This window comes from Pristiophorus japonicus, unplaced genomic scaffold, assembly GCF_044704955.1.
Source record: "Pristiophorus japonicus isolate sPriJap1 unplaced genomic scaffold, sPriJap1.hap1 HAP1_SCAFFOLD_43, whole genome shotgun sequence".
In the NCBI taxonomy this organism is placed as follows: domain Eukaryota; kingdom Metazoa; phylum Chordata; class Chondrichthyes; family Pristiophoridae; genus Pristiophorus; species Pristiophorus japonicus.
Window position 1 is genome coordinate 9,786 of NW_027254201.1, and position 20,011 is coordinate 29,796.

Here is a 20,011-nt window from a genome sequence, read left to right on the forward strand (position 1 = left end):
GGAGATGTTGCTTAAATAGTTCTCATAATCCAGGGTGGTCTCCTCCGAGGAAAGTTCTTGGAACATCTTGGATATGTTTGCTGACGTTGGTGACTTCAATGCTCTCAGCGTTGAGATGTAGCAGCAAGCGGATCAAGGTGGACTTGATGTGCTCCATATGTGGAGGGTTCATTTCCACACTCCCAAATCTTATTAGCTTGCCAAGAACGTTAAACGCCGCAGCTCTCATTGTCTCATGCTGATGTTCCAAGTAAGGCTGAACTGCCAGTGCCACATCACCAAGAATGGGATTTGTATAATCCTCCTGGAGCTGACCCAGAACTTTGCACATGCTCGACATTGCCTCAACTGCAATGAGATTCTCGGGTTTTGACTTCTGGTCAATCACAGATAACATTGTGGACAACAGTTTGGTGCATTATGTGTCTATCCGTTGAGAAGCTCCAGTTGCAGCATTTCCAAAACCTTTTACAGCAAGCCATTGGATAATTGGGGACTCATCGAGCAAACATCGAAACAAACTCTCCAGAAGGGTATCCATCAGCAACAAGTCCCACACCACGGAATGATTTAAAAGCTCCCCAAAGAAGACAGCTATTGTGATCCTCTGACTCTCTCCTATGTTGACAAGACAAGGAGTGAGTTGCTCCACAATGCTGATCAGATGCGGGGCAGCACACGCGGTCAATGTGCTTGCCAGCAGTGTAACCCCCTCATGGTGCTTTCTTGGGCTCACGATGAGATCCCAACCTCCCATTTCTCTCATGATGCGATCAACTCCCTTTCCCTGTGACAGGACAGTTCGAAGAATCTCAGCTGAGCAATGGCAAGCGTCGGCATAATTCAGTCTTAGAGCAGGGCCGAAGGTGTTCCCAGCCTTTGGAATTGTCAGAAAGTTGGTCGGAAAGCGAACCCAGACACTGAAGCTGAGATGAATCAGAAGGGTGCTGACTAAGTGGGAGTAGAGAATTTTTATCACGTGCCCTGAGTCAGGCTCACATACCACATCACGAAGAGCACAGAGGACAGCTAAAGACTGCTGAGTTGCCGAATCTTTTGTATCTGTGACATGGCAATATCTGCCGTCATCATACAATGATTTGATGTTGTTCAGTAAGAATTTGGCCGGTGCTAATGCATTACGTGTCAGGAGGGATCTCCATATGTCACAAATATATCCATCAAATGGAATGGGGTAAGTGAGGAGAGCGGACAAAACTGCTGGCAGATGGTGTGAGGCCAGAATGGAGATTGAATGCGTCACTGCATTTCTCACCCGCGGCTCCGTAATTGAACGCAATTGACGGCTCAATACTTTGATTGTTCCCCAAACGTCTGCAAGGGTGGTTCCACGTGTTGTAATGAGGACATTTGGCACAATAGAAGCTGTGCAGGAAATGTTCCGGTGCTTGTCTGTCAGCCCTTTAAAGACCGTGAAGAGTAGAGTGTTCAACTGCTCATGGGCTATGCACTTGGATAAAACGTTACCGACAGCAGTGCAGGTTTGAAAGAGGGCCTGACTGGTAAATTGCTTCAATCCGCCGTTGATGGCTTTCAGTTGCTCCACTTCCTTATCTTGATGACCCACTGGAAAGCCTTCAAGGTGTAACTGGATATACAGCAATCCATACAAGTTTTAATGGCTGCCTCCCTCACAACATGCGATGGATCTGCACATTGAAGCCCCACACATCCAATAATCCTCACCAAGTTATGGGATGGCACCTTATTGCTAATTTGCAGTTTCTCCAGGTAAAATGTCACCAGCTGTAAAGTGCTCTCCATTGCCTTTTCTCGCTCATGGTCCCGTGTGGATTGGATCTCAGTCTCCATGGTTTTAAATACAGAATGAAGCCCATCAGGAGAGAGATCCAAAAGTAAGCATTGCTTCAGGAGACCCTGCACCGAGGCCATTGTGTCGGTGTGAAGCTTCTGTCTCTCTGCCATGTCCATGTTTGTACTTTGCTCGGCAGTGCTGCTCTCCCAATCTGGCAAACTGAAGACACGATTCAAACAGATGCTAATCAGCTCAGTCTCACTGCTCAGTGAAGGCTGCAGTTTGATGAGGGCTGCACAGGCGTCCATGGCAGAATTTCGAACACAAGTGCTCAATATCTCCTTTGGTTCGGCAGTGATCAGCTCCTCCATGCAGCTCAGCAATTCTGCCTTTCTGCTCAGAGTGTAGGGTGGGTGTTCTTCGCTGGGTTGGAGAGCTTTGGCCAACAGTGTCACAGTGTTTGTCAAACTTAATTTCAGTGTCAAGTCCTTCACCTTGGATTTCAGTCCAAACATCCTGGTGTTGAAAAGAGCCAACACATTGTGCAGAATGTCGGTCTCGATTCTGGGCAGAATGAGGTCCCGAGGACAACGTGACATAATCTGCCCATAGCATAAAATGAGCGTGCTTTTAACTTTCATTATGTGATTGTCAACCTGGTGAAAGGGACTTGATATGCACAAACGATTGAACTCCATGAAAGCCTTCAGTGTGGTGAGCGTGGTATCTAATTGTGTTACAGCACAGTCACCAATTCCAGCGGCTACCCTGTCTCTCTCGAAATTTTCATTGTGCTCAACACTCTGAAGCATCTGATGAAGACTTTTACTGATGATGTCTTTGTCTTGGGTCAGTCGGAGCACTCTCCCTAAACACTTGTACAGAAAAGCCCTCTCTTTTGGATACAGGCGATAGGTGTGAATCCAGTGGCTCATTTCTGCAATGAGCTGGGTGATCCACACCTTATCCGCGATTGCCTCCAGAGCCTGGGACACAACCCCCAACAGTTTCTCTTCACACTCATTCTGGAGATTAAGCTTCTCTGAATTCGCCTCCAGAAAGTTACATAACATTGGGAATTCCTTGTCCCATACTCTCACTGTTGCTGGGTGGATGTCCATTGCCAGGAGATATAGTAAGCCCAGAGCAGGAACACCTCTGCCTTTTCCATGGCACAGAGAAGAAGACACAATCAATAGCCGCGTCAGCAGTGTACGAGGCTCAGGAAGATTTGGATAGTCCTCGTAATTAAGAACAAATTGTGTATTGCTGGCCATCAGTCTCTTTATTCCAACGCAATATGAGGAACCACAGACGATTGTGAAGGCTTCAGTGTACTTTACTGTGATCACAAACTCCAGTAGGTAGGACCAGAGGACATCGCCAATCGGTAAAGTTCCCACCATCAATTTCAGCAATCCTTCGAACTGTCTCCTTAAATCCTTATCCGTAACCACGGCCGCCATTACGCTGCAGAACTCCTCTTCACTTTCAGTACTCTCCTCGTTCTCCTCGGTGGGCAGAGCACACTGTTGGATGATAAATTCCACCAGCTGCTTTCCTCCCTCTCGCTCCAAGTAATTGTGACAGGCCATGGTGTATATTACCTGGGCAAGGATTGCCTTCACTCTGTTACTCCCAGTTAAAAGTGATCGTCGCACACAATTCAGAATCTGATCCTTCTGACTCTCCATGTTTGAATGGACAGTATCGAGAAGGTACTTCAGCATGGCCAGTGCCCCGAGTTGAATTTGCTCATTGTCAATTGCCAGTTGCATCCGAAGGATCTCTAGTATCTGGCTTGTAAATGCCGGAGCTAGAACTCTGAAGCAGCAAAGGATTTCATTTAGCTGATTCTCAGAAAAGGTGTTTTGGGGTTGTTCCATCACAATACAGATCTGCTCATGGAAAGTGATCAGCAGAATCTGCAGTTGTGTCAGGAGTACGTCACTGTTCCTCTCGATGGCAGTGCGCAGGACACTGCACAGACACCGAGTGACAGAAACATGGGGAAAGGTTTCCTGGTACACCAAGAGAAGGGTTGGAATTAAGCTGGGGAGCTCCTTGTCCAGTTTGTCATTGGGTAGTAGCTGGATTATCTGGGCGACTGTTTCTAGTATTGCTCTGCTCACCATGGGCTCTTTCATGGGCAGCCAGGAATTCTAAAGCAGATTGTAAGCCGCAGAAATCTCATGAAAGAACATCTTCTCAACTTTAGGTTTTCTGGTCCCCTCTGGGTTTGACAGGTACATTTGAATGCTCTCACTAAAAAGCCCCAATGAAACACAGAGAGTCCACTTCATTTCCCCATCAGTTACTCCATGCAGTGTGGGGAGCATGTTTTTCAAGACAGGCTTGAGCCGAGGTAGCAAGCAATGCACGTTTGCTCTGCACAGCCTTCCCAGTGTCAGCACCACGTAGAAATATGCTTGGGTCCATGGTTGGCACCCCGACTCGATGTGCTTGAAAATTTCAAATGGAAACCTGGCACCCAGACTAACCAGGAGGCAACTTGCCGCTTCCTGATGGTCAACATGCTCTGATCTGATCATTTTCATCAAAGCCAAGTTGCTCAGTTTTTTAGCTAGCCGTGTGTGTAAGTGTCCAAGGTTATCCTTTATTACCAACGTCATCGCCGTTAGTAAGGCCCAACGTGGGGCCGGCCGCAACTTGTTTTTGGTCAGATACTTATGGCAGTACGTAAGGACGTATTTATGATTGATCCTTCCCAGCTCTTGCAGTGACTCAGTTAATCTCATTGGAACAAAGTCATCTTCATCAGAAAACAGACTGATAATCATGGCCACCGAACACTTTATTCTGTTTGTCACCATTTTGCTGGAATTCAATCACTTCTCTTGTTTCACACAATGTGTCCTAGTGATAAACAGACTTGTAACAACACAGAGCTCTCTGCTTTTACTCACCGATTATCACCAGTGTTGCTGCTGTTATTTTGTCGATTTGATATTTCGACCTTTATTTGTCTCGACCCGAACACGGGCTCTTTCTCTCCTGTGAATGGAACTTCTCACACACAGAGATGTCCGTCCTATGCAGACCTTTCTTTGTAGATTCCTAATTCGATGGTCTTGAATTAATTTAATGCTTTAAAGCTTTTGGTTGATTGCTTTGAAAAAAAATCTTTGAAAAACTCTCTCCCTCCTTCTCCTGCAGGTCAAACACAAAGTTTAACTGCTGGATGACCAAGCAGCCGACAGCTTTATGTGGAAAAGGCACCGTGTCATTATTTCCTGCTTTTGTGAAGTCACGAATTTCATTGTGACGTCTTGTGACTCGAGCTGTCACATGACCAGCCAGGTGATGACCTCACTGGTGAGGGTGAGCTCATAATTGATTGAGTCGTGTTTCTATGGGTTGATTGTTAAACTGCTTTTACAATGATTGTTCAGAAAGCTAATGATCAATAATAAGATTGAAGTGTAGAATGTATCAATGTGTGTTGCTGACAGGGTGCACGGACCCTCCATGCCTCAGATTCCCATTATGAGCTCCCAACGGGTGAAGCTTAACACTGGGAGTCTGAGCCTGTAATATCTCCCTTACACAGCACCATTGCCGGGGTTCAGCTCCAAGCATTAACCATAGACTATATGGATTGCAGTCAGGTGTATCAGTTATACCAGGGTTTCAATTCTTTCTCCGAGCGACTATTGGCCACGCTGCCCACCTGCAGCATCAGAAATGGTTGTGACCCCATCAGAATGGACTAATAGTGTAAGGGTGACCCCCAGGGCACGCACAGCAATGTTTGCTCATCTCTGGCCTCATTTCTGCAACTGTGCTTGAGGTAGATTCATAAGAACATAAGAACATAAGAAATAGGAGCAGGAATCGGCCATACGTCCTCTCAAGCCTGCTCTGCCATTTAATCCGATCATGGCTGATCCGATCATGGACTCAAGCTCACTTCCCTGCCCAGTGCCCATAACTCTTTCGTCCCTTATCGGTTAAGAGACTGTCTATCTTGGTCTTAAATTTATTCAATGAATCAACTTCCACAGCTCTCTGAGGCAGCGAATTCAACAGATTTACAAACCTCAGAGAAAAGAAATTCCTCCTCATCTCAGTTTTAAATGGGCGGCTCCTTATTCTAAGATTATGCCCCCTAGATCTAGTCTCTCTCATCAGTGGAAACATCCTCTCTGCATCCACCTTGTCAAGCCCCCTCATAATCTTATATGTTTCGACAAGATCACCTCTTATTCTTATTAATTCCAATGAATAGAGGCACAACCAACTCAACTTTTCCCCATAAGACAACCCCCTCATCTCCAGAATCAACCTTGTGAACTTTCTCTGAACTGCCTCCAAAGCATGTATATCCTTTCTTAAAAATGGAAACCAAAACTGTACGCAGTATTCCAGGTGTGGCCTCACCAAAACCCTGATAAACTGTAGCAAAACATCACTGCTTTTATACACCATCCCCTTTGCAATAAAGGCCAAGATTCCATTGGCCTTCCTGATCACTTGCTTTACCTGAGTACAAACCTTTTGTGTTTCTTGCACAAGCACCCCCAGGTCCCGCTGTACTGCAGCAATTTGAAATTTTTGTCTATTTAAATAATAACTTGCTCGTTGATTTTTTTTTCTGCCAAAGTGCATAACCTCACACTTTCCAACATTACACTCCATCTGCCAAATTTTTGCCCACGCACTTAGCCTAACTATGTCATTTTGCAAGCTTTTTGTGTCCTCCTCACACATTGCTTGTCCTGCCATCTTTTTATCGTCAGCAAACTTGGCTATGTTACACTCGATACCTTCTTCGAAGTCATTAATATAGATTGTAAATAGTTGGGGTCCCAGCACTGATCCCTGCGGCACTCCCCTAGTTACTGATTGCCAACCCGAGAATGAACCATTTATCCCGACTCTCTGCTTTCTGTTAGTTAGCCAATCCTCTATCCATGCATATATATTACTCCCAAACCCCTGATCTTTTATCTTGTACAGTAACAGTTTATGTGGCACCTTGTCAAATGCCTTCTGCAAGTCCAAATACACCAAATGGAGTCCAACATTTTCCCAACCACAGATATTTGGCTAACTGGTCTATAATTTCCTGCTTTTTGTCTGCCTCGCTTTTTTAAATAGGGTCATTACATCTGCACTTCTCCAATCAGCTGGGACCTTCCCAGAATCCTGGGCATGTTGGTAAATTACAACCAATGCATCATCTATCCCTGCCTTTACTTCTCTTAAGACCCTAGGATGCAGACTCTCCACTGTGATGGATGTCGTGCACGAGTTGAATATGATTCACTCGAACCACTTCGAGTATGCATCGACTGCGATCAGGAACATTTTCTCCATGAACGGGCCCGCATAGTCTACGTGAATGCGTGACCATGGCCTGGTGGGCCAAGGCCATGGGCTGAGTGGAGCCTGCTGTGGAAAGTATTTTTATCTAAGCTGATACCATACGGTATTTGTGTGCCTTTTGATTAAAATGGAGTCCTGGCCCTTCCAGAACTTTCTGTATTTTAGCAGTCAGCTTGCATAAACAGCTAAACCTACTGTGAGATGGCTGATGGCCATCAGACAGCTAGGAGACAAGTCATGCTGAGACAAGTAACGCCCATGGTGCTCTCCCATTGTCTACACTACAGGAGTGCCATGTCACACCACCCTTATCTTCTTGCAATTATCTCTTTCCGAGACCTCATCCATTTGATGCAAACAGATAAACTGACCAGGAATTTAAAACAATCCTGACACAATACAAGACAGGTGATAGCCCATTACCTATGACTCATGGAGTAATGGCCGTTTGGCTTCCTGATTACCCTGACAAAAGGAAATATCTGTAAACCATGTCAGGACCAGGATATAGTAATTAACTCTTTATCTGTATTCACTGACTGTGAGATAGAGCAATACACAGGGAGAGGCCAGAACTTTGGTTTTACTGTATAAATATCTTGTTAAACTGAGCCATTTCGGAGGTGTTCACTTAGCCCTTGACTGAGTGTGACCTTCCACTTGCGAGCAAGTAAATTAAAAAGGAAACTTCTACCGGAGCTGTAAGTGTCGGAGTCATTCTTTTCGGAGGTCGAGATTTCGACAGTTATTGGAGGTTCCACCGAGATGCATACTCTCTGTTCTGTGAGTAAAACGGATACAGGCATAGTGCCTCTCCAGTGAAAGGCTTCGGTGGCCAAACAAGGTGAGCCTTTGCTCACAAGAGGTTTCTTCACTGTTGAATCGCAGATGTAATCTGTTGTCCACAGCTGAGGTACTGCATCTACAAGACTCGGCATTTAAAAGTTAAAGGTATTTTTTTATAACCATTTCTTTCTCAGCTCGCCAGCAGAGGAGAACAGGTTCTGGAAAAAACCTCGAGACAGCCCGGGGAAGGTTTCAGTAGGTAAGGGGGCGCTAGTCGATCGAAAAGGGTTCCAGGTTCTTATGTAATAAGATTTTTATTGTTTTTAATTCGGAAGGGGTTCTTATGTGATAAGACTATTAAAAAAAAAGAAGCGCTAATCGATCGAAGGTTCTTATGTGATAAGATTTTTATTGTTTTTAATTCGGAAGGGGTTCTTATGTGATGAGACTATAAAAAAAAAGAGCGCAATCGATCAAAGAGTTTGGTTATGGAACCTTAAGTTTTATCAGTTTTTATTCGGATAAGTTAAGGACTCGGTCTGTAGTGACGTACAACGCAGACTGAGAATTTGTTTAGAGGTTATGATTTGTGTACTCGCGGGAATATTGTTTGTTGTCCTTGTATTACTGTTGGTGCAATACCTCTGTGAGTTATTGCCATTAGAGAAACGGGAGGAGTCACTAGGGAAAGTTGTGATTCGAAAAAAAAAACACAAGGATTGATTAGGAAAAGAAACAGTAACTGATTGATCAACTATGGTTGGTTCGTGCCAACATATCTCACACACCCAGACTGAGCCCGAATTAAGAGCCTTTTCAGGCCACGTAACGGCCAGGAGAAGTGGGCGTATAGAACTCGGTTGGCCGAAAGGATTGTGAGATCAGAAACTGTGGAAAAATCTTAAATCATCCAGAATGGGGGCTGGAGCAAGTAAACCACCTCCAAAAGGGACCCCAGCCCATTGTATGCTCCAGAATTGTGGTCAGTCTTCAATTGACCACCTAAGAGAATGGGTAAAATGGACTAAGGGTGAAAACAGGCCATTTCCACCCGATGGTTCATTCAATTTAGAGAGAACAACCTGTCTAGAAGAATGCCTTATAGACAGAGACCCAGGTAGAAGAGGGAAAAAAAAAGTGAATTGGTCAGCGTTTGGAGATTGGAAAAGGGAAGCTGAGGAACGACACGAGAAGAGCCTAAGAGTTAGCAAGCAGTGTACTCGAGGCAGAAAGCAGGGGGATGAACGGGTAGAGCAGGTGAATCGCCCTCGACATAACAAACACCCATCCGTTATGGTTGCTAAAGAGACAAAGGCACACTCACCTAGGGCTCCTGAGGGTTGGGATAAGGATGAGGATGAGGACTGGGATGAGGATTGGACTCCCTACAGGCATCGACCACCGCCGTATGTTCCATCCCCGGGGGGTGCTCCAGGCCAAGGAGGAGACGATCCTCGGGCCGGAGTACAGGGAAATGGGTAACACCCGCTCCCAACAATACAGGTGCGGCTGCAGGAAATATAAGTCAGTCACAAGGGAATCAATACCGTGACGACCCTGCAGGGGGCACACGAAGTCTTACCCGTGGACCAGGGCCCGGTGCCCTGGAGCCATCATCATCTGCATACCCAGTAAGTCTTACCCGTGGACCAGAGCCCGGTGCCCTGGAGCCATCATCATCTGCATACCCAGTAAGTCTTACCCGTGGACCAGAGCCCGGTGCCCTGGAGCCATCATCATCTGCATACCCAGTAAGTCTTACCCGTGGACCAGGGCCCGGTGCCCTGGAGCAATCATCATCTGCATACCCAGTAAGTCTTACCCGTGGACCAGGGCCCGGTGCCCTGGAGCCATCATCATCTGCATACCCAGTAAGTCTTACCCGTGGACCAGGGCCCGGTGCCCTGGAGCCGTCATCATCTGCATACCCAGTAAGTCTTACCCGTGGACCAGGGCCCGGTGCCCTGGAGCCATCATCATCTGCATACCCAGTAAGTCTTACCCGTGGACCAGAGCCCGGTGCCCTGGAGCCATCATCATCTGCATACCCAGTAAGTCTTTCCCGTGGACCAGGGCCCGGTGTCCTGGAGCCATCATCATCTGCATACCCAGGAAGCCTTACCCGTGGACCAGCGCCCGGTGCCCTGGAGCCATCATCATCTGCATACCCAGTAAGTCTTACCCGTGGACCAGGGCCCGGTGCCCTGGAGCCATCATCATCTGCATACCCAGTAAGTCTTACACGTGGACCAGAGCCCGGTGCCCTGGAGCCATCATCATCTGCATACCCAGTAAGTCTTACCCGTGGACCAGAGCCCGTTGCACTGGAGCCATCATCATCTGCATACCCATTAAGACTTTTTCCCAGTCCACTCTCTGGGGGGGCTCCGGTCCCTATTTATCGACCATGGTCACCAAGTGAATTAAGAATAATTGTGGAAGGATTGGTAGACCCCAAAACCAATATTGAAAAGGCCATAGACCAGTTAAAAGTAATCATCTTGTGCCACGAACCCAGTATATTAGATGGTCAAATCTTACTGAAAGCATGTTTAAAGGACACAAAATTTGCCGAACATGAGATAAAATTCACAGATTTTAAAACCCATCGAGAGGCTCCGGATGCAGATCCCAGCACGAAGCCAGGAGAGGGGTTCTGGGGAAGATGTTGGGAAGCCTTACATTCGGTGTTCCCGAGGAAAACGAATTGGTCCAAAATGATGGAAACTACACGAAGAAATGAGGAGGATGTTGAGGATTATGTAGAAAGAGTGCGAGAGATCATGAACCAATGTTCAGGCATGAAAATGGAGGAGGTAGAAGCTCCTATGATCAGCGCCGTGGTAAACGGGCTACGGCCCGAACTCAGAGATCCCTTTAAACTAGTTTGTCTCGGATGGCGACAGGAATCGCTAGCCAAGGTTGTATCTATGTTAAAGGACATACAAGAGCGAAATAGAGAATCTAGAAGCAAGGTCACCATGTTTGTATCCAAGCAGCTCCAATAACACCCACCCCGGTGACACCATCTTCCGCCCCCCCCCCGCAGGGTAGAGGAAGAGGGCGGGGCAGAGGAGGATATTACAGGGGAAGAGGGAGAGGAGGTGCAGGGCAGGAACAATATGATATCTGTCACAATTGTGGTCAGATTGGACACTGGGCTAGAACTTGCCGGGCAAAACAGCAACAACCAAATCACGATTGGACTCAACAGGCAGGTAATAGAGCACACCCTCCCCCTTCAGAACCCAACCCGTATGCGACCCAAGTCCAGGTACATGCTAGACCTCAGACTAATTTCTCTGTGCAAGATCCATTTGGATCACAGAGTCAGAGGCAATTGGGCCAACCACCAAATTGCCCGTATAATGATCAATGACGCCCAATCCCAGACCCGAGTGCTGCGAACAAACAGCTACCCGTCGTTTCGTTAAATGCCATCGGAGAACCTGAAGTAGAAGTGCGAATACAAGGAAAGGATGTCCCATTCCTAGTGGATACTGGTGCCACCTATTCGGTCCTTTCAAGGGAAGATACGAGGGGAATTCCCACTTCCACTAATCAAACCTCAGTGATTGGACTATCTGGACACGCACAGCAAATGTTTTTCTCCAACCCTATCAATGTACAATTAGAGGATTACGAAGATAATCATTCATTCCTACTGTCTAAGGAGGTTCCAGTGAATCTGTGTGGACGTGACCTGTTATGTAAAATGAACGCCACGACCCTCTGTTCCCCAGCTGGTATGGAGGTTCGAATCCCCATAGATAAATGTGGCGCATATCCACTACTTCAACCCACAACTCCCATATTGTTTGCCTGGAAAAATTTGGACTCCACACTAAGCAAAACCCTATCCTATTTGGTTGGTTCATATTGGTGTGTAACAAGGTTAATCACAGACTACCTCAAATCTCAAACCTTGGGAAATTGGTACGAAACAATACACTGCACAGCATATTGTGACAACACGGGATCAGACGCTACAGCACAAATCTTTTATCAACCATTCCTGCACCAGAAACATCAATTGATGATCGAAAAAATCTTGATCGGACCCGAAGGGATAGCGGCAGGGGTTGAATTATCCTCCCACAGTCAGAGCTTGTTCAGGGTTAAAGGGAGCGTTCCACACTGCACCCTTGCGGTTGCAGGCACACATAAACCCCAGGATTTAGGACGAATGGTTGAAAGAATACAAGGATCCCCAGTACAAGAGGAATGGCACACACGTAATGGAACTTTGGGGCAACATGAAAGGGGGGGAGGCTATTCGGTCAAGTTAAATGGGAAAATATACTTCGATGCTGTCTTAGAAGAAAGGATGCTCTCAGCCACTAGCTTCCCAGTACGACAAAGCACAGCAGAGCTTCTTGCTACAGTTCCAGAACAACTATGGTCAACACACGCTAATGAAGTAGGAAGGATGCTCACCGCACAACCCTATAAGGTAGCGATCAATTCAACCGCCCCGCTCCCCAAGAAGCCTCAATACCCCTTGTCCCCAGCCGCAGAACAAGGTATTGAGCCAGTCATTGAGTCCCTGCTGGCTCAGGGAGTAATCGTTCCAACTAGAAGTCCATGTAACACACCGATCTTTCCGGTGCAGAAGCCCAATAGTGACAAATGGAGATTTGTCCAAGACCTACGAGCCGTGAATCATTCGGTATTCCCAACTTATCCAGTGGTTCCCAACCCGGCAATTATACTTGCCAGTATTCCGGCATCATCAACGTATTACACAGTAGTTGATCTGTGTTCAGCATTTTTCTCAATACCCATTCACCCAGAGTCCCAATTCCTGTTTGCCTTCACGTATAAAGGACGCCAATATACGTGGACAAGACTCCCGCAGGGATTTACCGAGAGCCCTACCATATTCTTACAATGCCTATAGAGGGATCTGGAAGATGTAATTTTACCAGCAGGTTCTACACTTGTGCAGTATGTTGACGAATTATTGCTCGCCTCACCCTCCAAATTGGCCTGCGAAACGGACTCCCTTGTGTTATTAAAAGCTCTGGCCTCGAAAGGACACAAGGTGTCAAAGGCAAAGTTACAATTTGTCTCAGAAAAGGTTCGGTATCTAGGGCACGAATTGATCAGAGATACGAGACAATTGAAACAAGACCGAGTAAAAGCAATCTGCTCTGCCCCACTACCAGTAACCAAGAGAGAAATGAAACACCTCCTCGGCATGACAGGATACTGCCGGCAATGGGTTACGAGTTATTCCGAGATCGTTAGACCACAGTTAGACATGTCCATGCCCGCACTACCAGAGAAGTTGATTTGGAATGAGGTATCCCGGAATGCTTTTCAGAACCTTAAACAGTCCCTCACTTCAGCACCCGCCTTGGGATTACCAGATTACACTAAGCTATTCAACTTATTTGTGCATCACAAGTCGGGTTTTGCACAATCTGTTTTGCCTCAGTTACATGGGGACAGGCAGCGACCGGTAGCGTATTTCAGTACCCACCTCGACCCAGTGGCACGCGGACTACCAGGATGCCTTCCTTCATTGGCAGCAGCTTATTATGCTATGCAACAGGCTCAGACAATAACTCTAAATCATCAGACCATTTTGTATATCCCACACTCTGTCGAGATTTTACTTACTAAATGTGCCACCCAACACCTAACCTCCGCAAGAACCACTAAATACGAGGTCGAACTGTTATCAAATCCGAACCTTGTCATCAAAAGATGCACTACCTTAAATCCAGCCACTCTACTCCCCACGGAAGACGACTGCAAACCCCATTCATGTGAAATGGTAACCGAATTAGTGACTAAACCACGTATCAATCTAACAGATGTACCAATGTGTAATCCTGATCTAGTGTACCATGTTGACGGATCAGCCTTACGAAATGATAGGTGCCAACCTAGAGCGGCTTATGCAATTGTAACTCAGTATAATGTTGTCGAAACAGCCTCTCTTCCAGACTCCTTTTCAGCACAACAAGCCGAATTGTTTGCGTTAACTCGAGCCTGTATTCTGGCTGAAGGACACACAGTTAATATCTACACTGACTCCAGGTATGCTTTTGGGGTATCCCATGTCTATGGACAAATTTGGAAGATTCGCGGGTACCTGACTTCTTCCGGAACCCCTATCAAAAATGCAGAACAAGTGGAAAATCTCCTGAGAGCCATTCAATGCTCTTTGATACTTGCCATTATCAAATGCCAAGCACATACAGGCCAATCGAATGAGGTGGCACTTGGGAATGCCAGAGCAGATAATGCAGCTAAGTCAGCAGCTCTGTCGAAAGGGGGGATGCAGGTGTCATTGTTCCCATTAAGGAAAAATAATTGCTCAGACCCGCCACCCACTATTAATGACGTGCTGGCCTTTCAGACACAGGCCAGTACGGAGGAGGTGGTGACCTGGACGAAGGATCAATGTTATAAAAATCCAGAAGGAATATGGGTTCACCATGACAGCCGCGTGGTGGCCCCTAGATCCTTACTTCCATGGATTGCCGGATGTGTTCATACATTCACACATGCAGGCAAAGGGGGATTGGCAGATTATATTTTGGCAACTTGGTATGCACCAGGTATTTCGGCAATTGCAAAACAAATCTGTGAAAATTGTGTTACCTGTCAGACAATGAATCCGGGTAAGACGGAAAAAGTAGAATCTGCCTCCCACCCAAATCCAGTCGGGACTTTTTTACATTTACAAATGGATTTTATTGAATTACCTACGTGTATGGGATTCAAGTATGTATTAGTTATTGTAGATGTGTTCTCTCGATGGATTGAAGCCGTTCCATGTAAAAAGGCCGATGCCACGACTGTTGCTAAATGTTTGATAAAAGAAATTGTACCGCGCTTCGGAATCCCTGCTAAGCTTTCCAGTGATAACGGGTCATATTTCATGGGAACTGTTATAAGAGAAATGTGTAAAGCTTTACAGATTAATCAACGTTTTCATTGCAGTTATCATCCACAATCAGCTGGACTTGTTGAAAGATATAATGGAATGCTTAAAAATAAGCTGGCAAAACTATGCAATGACACTGGACTGAAATGGACAGAACTGCTGCCCTTAGCTTTGATGGTAATGCGATCTGCAACCAACAGAACAACAGGCCTGTCACCGCATGAGATAGTTATGGGACGTCCCCAACGACTACCTTTTACAGCACCATTTACTGCAAACCAGATGGACATCCACAAAATGGAGGAAAATATGTTGAATTATTGTATTGCACTAACCAAATGTATTTCCAGCTTTCATTCACAGATAAAGGAAGCCCAAGTCAAGCCAGCGGAAGGGAAGTGTCATAACGTGGAGCCAGGGGAATTCGTTTACATCAAGATTTTTAAAAGGAAACGCAGTCTACAGCCAAGATTCGAAGGACCATACCAGGTCCTGCTGGCGACCAATACTGCAATCAAGGTAAAGGAAAGACCAACATGGATCCACGCATCCCATTGCAAACGGGCACGCGACCAGGAGGAAGGGACGAAGGAATCAGAGGAACAGAAAAAGGAAGACTGAATAAGGAACTGTATGGACTATGGGGACTGATGGTGCTGGGCTTGACAGGGTTTTACTTCACATTATTGATTACACCAGGGGTACAGACCCGCCACCGAAGGGAATTGCACGTAAACGTATTTATGGCACTGAGTCATAGGTATGCTCAAGAAAGAAACTTGTCGAGTTGTTGGATATGTTCCCATGTACCTGTCCACTCCAAGGGGGGTATTCTCCTGAGATCTGTCCCCTTTAACGAATCAGAAATGGTAGAATGGTTGACAGTGCAAAACAGGACAAAACTAACTAAGGGGCCAGAAACGAAGGAGCAAACAGAATGGAGATCGGCAGGGTATAAACTTACAGCCTTCGAGGGATGGTACCAGCCCAATTATGATAATAACCATCAGCCTCCCTTCCTAAGCATTACTCCCAGAATAAGAAATCCTGAAGGTATAATATGCCTAGTGAGTAATGAAACTAAAGGACCAGAAATGGAGAGACTGTACAAGATCAGAATGGATTGAGTTGTCCTTGTGAAGGACAAAATGGGGGAATTTGGAAAGTATTATTATCTAAGCTGATACCATACGGTATTTGTGTGCCTTTTGATTAAAATGGAGTCCTGGCCATTCCAGAACTTTCTGCATTTTAGCAGTCAGCTTGCATAAACAGCTAAACCTGCTGTGAGATGGCTGATGGCCATCAGACAGCTAGGAGACAAGTCATGCTGAGACAAGTAACCCCCATGGTGTTCTCCTATTGTCTACACTACAGGAGTTCCATGTCACCCCAATCTTATCTTCTTGCCATTATCTCTTTCAGAGACCTCATCCACTTGATGCAAACAGATAAACTGACCAGGAAATTGAAACAATCCTGACACAATACAAGACAGGTGATAGCCCATTACCTATGACTCATGGAGTAATGGCCGTTTGGCTTCCTGATTACCCTGACAAAAGGAAATATCTGTAAACCATGTCAGGACCAGGATATAGTAATTAACTCTTTATCTGTATTCACTGACTGTGAGACAGAGCAATACACAGGGAGAGGCCAGAACTTTGGTTTTAATGTATAAATATCTTGTTAAACTGACCCATTTCGGAGGTGTTCCCTTAGCCCTTGACTGAGTGTGACCTACCCGTTGCGAGCAAGTAAATTAAAAAGGAAACTTCTCCTGGAGCTGTAAGTGTCGGAGTCATTCTTTTCGGAGGTCGAGATTTCGACACGCCCTGGGGGCATTGCCCAGTTGGGCACACATCGTGCACTTGCGAACCCAGTGTTCCAGGTCTGAGTCAATCCCCGGCCACCATACATGTGACCGGGCAATGGCCTTCATTAACACGATGCCAGGCTGCTCGCTGTGGAGTTCCCTGATGAATGCTTCCCTTCCTTTCTGGGGCATGACTACCCGGCTGCCCCATGACAGGCAGTCGACTTGAATGGAGAGCTCATCCATCCGTCTCTGAAACAGCCTCACTTCCTAGGGGCACGGCCTGTGTGCGGGCGCCCAATTCCCAGTCAGGACACATTTCTTTATCATGGATAGGAGGGGGTCCCTGTTGGTCCAGAGTTTGATCTTTCGGGCTGTGATGGGGGTGCCCGCAGTGTCAAAAGCCTCAATGGCCATGACCATCTCGGTGCTCTGCTATGACTCCCCCACGGTGGTGGCCAGTGGGAGCCTGCTGAATGCATCAGCGCAAGTTTCGGTGCCTGGCCGGTGCCGTATGGTGTAGTCTTACGCAGCCATCGCTGTATGCGAGCTGACGCGTTAGCGTTGACAACCTTGGTGTCAGACAACAGGGATGTTAACGGCTTGTGATCCGTCTCTAGCTCGAACTGTCTGCCGAAAAGGCAAAGGTGCATCTTTTTCACACCGTACACACACGTGAGTGCCTCCTCCTCGATCGTGCCATATCCATGCTCTGCCTGGGAGAGCGACCTGGAGGCGTAAGCCATCGGTTGGAGTCGGCCGTCATCGTTACCCTGATGCAATACACACCCAACTCCGTAGGATGATGCATCGCATGTTAAAACCAGTTTTTTACAGAGCTCATGCTAAGTCAACAGTTTGTTGGAACACAACAGGTTCCTCGCCTTATTGAAAGCCCGTTCTTGACAATCCCCCAAAATCATTCACAACCTTTATGGAGGAGCATGTGTAATGGCTCCAACAATGTGTTTAAGTTCAGCAGAAAGTTCCATAAATAGTTCAAAAGTCCCAGGAATGATCGCAACTCCGACGTGTTGCCGGGACTGGGCGCCCGGCGAATCGCCTCAGTTTTTGATTCAGTGGGCCGGATCCCGTCTGCGGCAACTCTCCTGCCCAGGAACTCGACCTCTGGGGAGAAAAACACACGCTTGGCCTTTTTCAGCCGCAAACCTACCCAATCCAATCGGCATAGCACGTCCTCCAGGTTGCGGAGGTGTTCCTCGGTGTCAAGACCCATTATAAGGATGTCGTCTTGGAATAAGACCGTTCCAGGGACGGACTTGAGCAAGCTTTCCATGTTTCGCTGAAAGATAGCCGCTGCCGAACGAATGCCAAACGGGCACCTGTTGTAGACAAATAATCCTTTGTGCGTCGTGATGGTGGTCAGAAGCTTGGAATTTTCCGCCAGTTCCTCAGTCATGTCGGCCGAAGTGAGGTCCAGCTTTGTGAACAGCTTTCCACCTGCCAGCGTGGCAAAGAGGTCCTCCGCTCTCGGAAGCAGGTATTGGTCTTGCAGCGACACTCGGTTGATGGTGGCTTTGTAGGCGCCACAAATCCTAACCGAGTCATCTGCTTTGAGGACGGAAACGATGGGACTTGCCCAGTCGCTGAATCCAATGGCCGAAATTATGCCCTCTCTGAGCAGCCTGTCCAGTTCACTTTCAATTTTTACACGCATCACGTACGGCACCGCTCTGGCTTTGTGGTGCACTGGTCTGGCGTCCGGAGTGATGCGTATCACTACTTTAGTGCCCTTGAACGTACCGACACCGGGTTAAAACAGTGACGCGAATTTTTGCAAGACCTGCGAGCATGAACTTCGTTCCACGGATGAAATGGCGTGCACATCCCCCCATTTCAAATACATCTCAGCTAGTCAACTCCTCACCAAAAGTGCGGGGCCATTTTCCGGAACAATCCAGAGTGGCAGCCAGTTCTGTAATGCATTATGCGTTACCATCAAGTTTGCGCTGCCCAGCACTGGGATGATCTCTTTGGTGTTCGTACGTAGCTGCGTCTCAATGCGTTCCAGTTTCGGCCTGCTAGCTCTGTGTGACCATAGTCTCTTAAACTGTTGGGCGCTCATGAGAGACTGGCTAGCTCCCGTATCCAGCTCCATGTGCACCGGGATGCCATTCAGTAAGATTTTCATCTTCATGGGTGGCGTTTTAGTGTATGAGCTGTGGACGTCAGCCACATGAACTCTTTGAACTTCCGCATCCAAGGTTGTTCCCCAGGCCTCATCCTGCATTGCAGACCCCTCGTCTGGTTCCTCCGTCTCGCAGACTAGCCTCGCTTCTGCCTTTTTGCACATCCTGGCCAAGTGTCCACTGACATTACAAATCCTACAGGTATAAAGCTGGAACCTGCAGCTTTTGGCAGTGTGTTATTGCTGTTAACAAAAGGACTATACCCAGGCATTCCCCTCTGATGGCCCGTTTAGCTGTTTCTAAGCACTCTGAATGGTCCCAAAACGGGATGCATTGTTCCTCGTGATGGCATGAATTGCCGATCCCCTTTCCATTGTCCCTGTTGTGGGCCCAACCTGGAGCTTGTTGCTGCCTGGGCAGTGTTAAATTTCCCTTGCCTGTCTGCGGTTCTGTGTTCTGGGTTCTGTATCACTTTACAAACTTAACTTCCTGGTTCATCGCAACGTTAAAACCAGGGCTGCGTGCGTAAATTACCTTGGTCTCCTCTTCCCCTGCCATAAAGGTCTGAGCTATCAACGCCACCCCTTCTAAAGTCAGGTCCTTGGTCTTTATAAGCTTCCTGAAAATGGCAGCATGATTAATGCCCTCAATATAAAAGTCTCTTAATACCTCCCTGCTGCAGGCATCGGAGAACTTACAGAGACTGGCCAAACGCCGCAGTTCCGCCACCAAGTCCGAGACGTTTTGACCCTCCAGACGCCGGTGAGAGTAGATCTGGTGCCAGGCCATTTGTCCACTACTTGCCGGCTTGAGATGCTCACTGATCAGCTGGCTGAGCTTTTCGAAAGACTTGTCCACTGGCTTTTAGGGTGCGAGCAGGTCTTTTATCAGCGCATACGTCTGTGCAGCACAGCTGGTCAGTAGATGCGCCCTCCGCTTGTCAGCCGCTGTCTCTTCCAGCCAGTTCTTTGTGACAAAGCTCTGCTGGAGTCTTTCCACAAAGTCGTCCCAGTCCTCACCCACACAGTCGCGTTCCTCTGTGCCACCGGTGGCCATCCTCGTGGTTCGGTGATTCCCGTTTCTCGTCGCCACATGTAGTGTCTCTGCACCTTGTTACAAACTCACACGAGGCATGTATATATCAGAAACGGTCACTCTGTGACCTTCACTTTATTCTCAGGATCAAAGAGTGCTGACCCTGGATGGGACCTCGCTCATTGAATGTATTC

At 47.1% G+C, this 20,011-nt stretch overlaps 1 protein-coding gene across 1 annotated transcript; it reads right to left on the reverse strand.

The window, feature by feature from the left end:
- Positions 1-418: 418 nt before the first annotated feature.
- On the reverse strand, positions 419-19,571 carry LOC139251637 (maestro heat-like repeat-containing protein family member 1). Its single transcript, XM_070873245.1, has 4 exons — positions 19,481-19,571; positions 17,828-18,093; positions 1,708-3,939; positions 419-1,609 (listed from the first exon to the last, which is right to left on the reverse strand). The coding sequence occupies exons 1-4, from the start codon at positions 19,569-19,571 to the stop codon at positions 419-421; spliced, it is 3,780 nt and encodes a 1,259-aa protein (XP_070729346.1).
- Positions 19,572-20,011: the final 440 nt, after the last annotated feature.

Bases quoted from the DNA above. Each gene is read 5' to 3' on its own strand.
- LOC139251637 (XM_070873245.1), bottom strand. From the start codon at position 19,571: ATGGCCTGGCACCAGATCTACTCTCACCGGCGTCTGGAGGGTCAAAAC. The intron at 3,940-17,827 runs GTGCTATGCCGA...AATCTGCTTTAG, and splicing joins ACCTCCGCAACCTGGAGGAC to AATTCCTGGCTGCCCATGAA. The intron at 1,610-1,707 runs GTGAGGATTATT...CTGTATATCCAG, and splicing joins AGGTGCCATCCCATAACTTG to TTACACCTTGAAGGCTTTCC.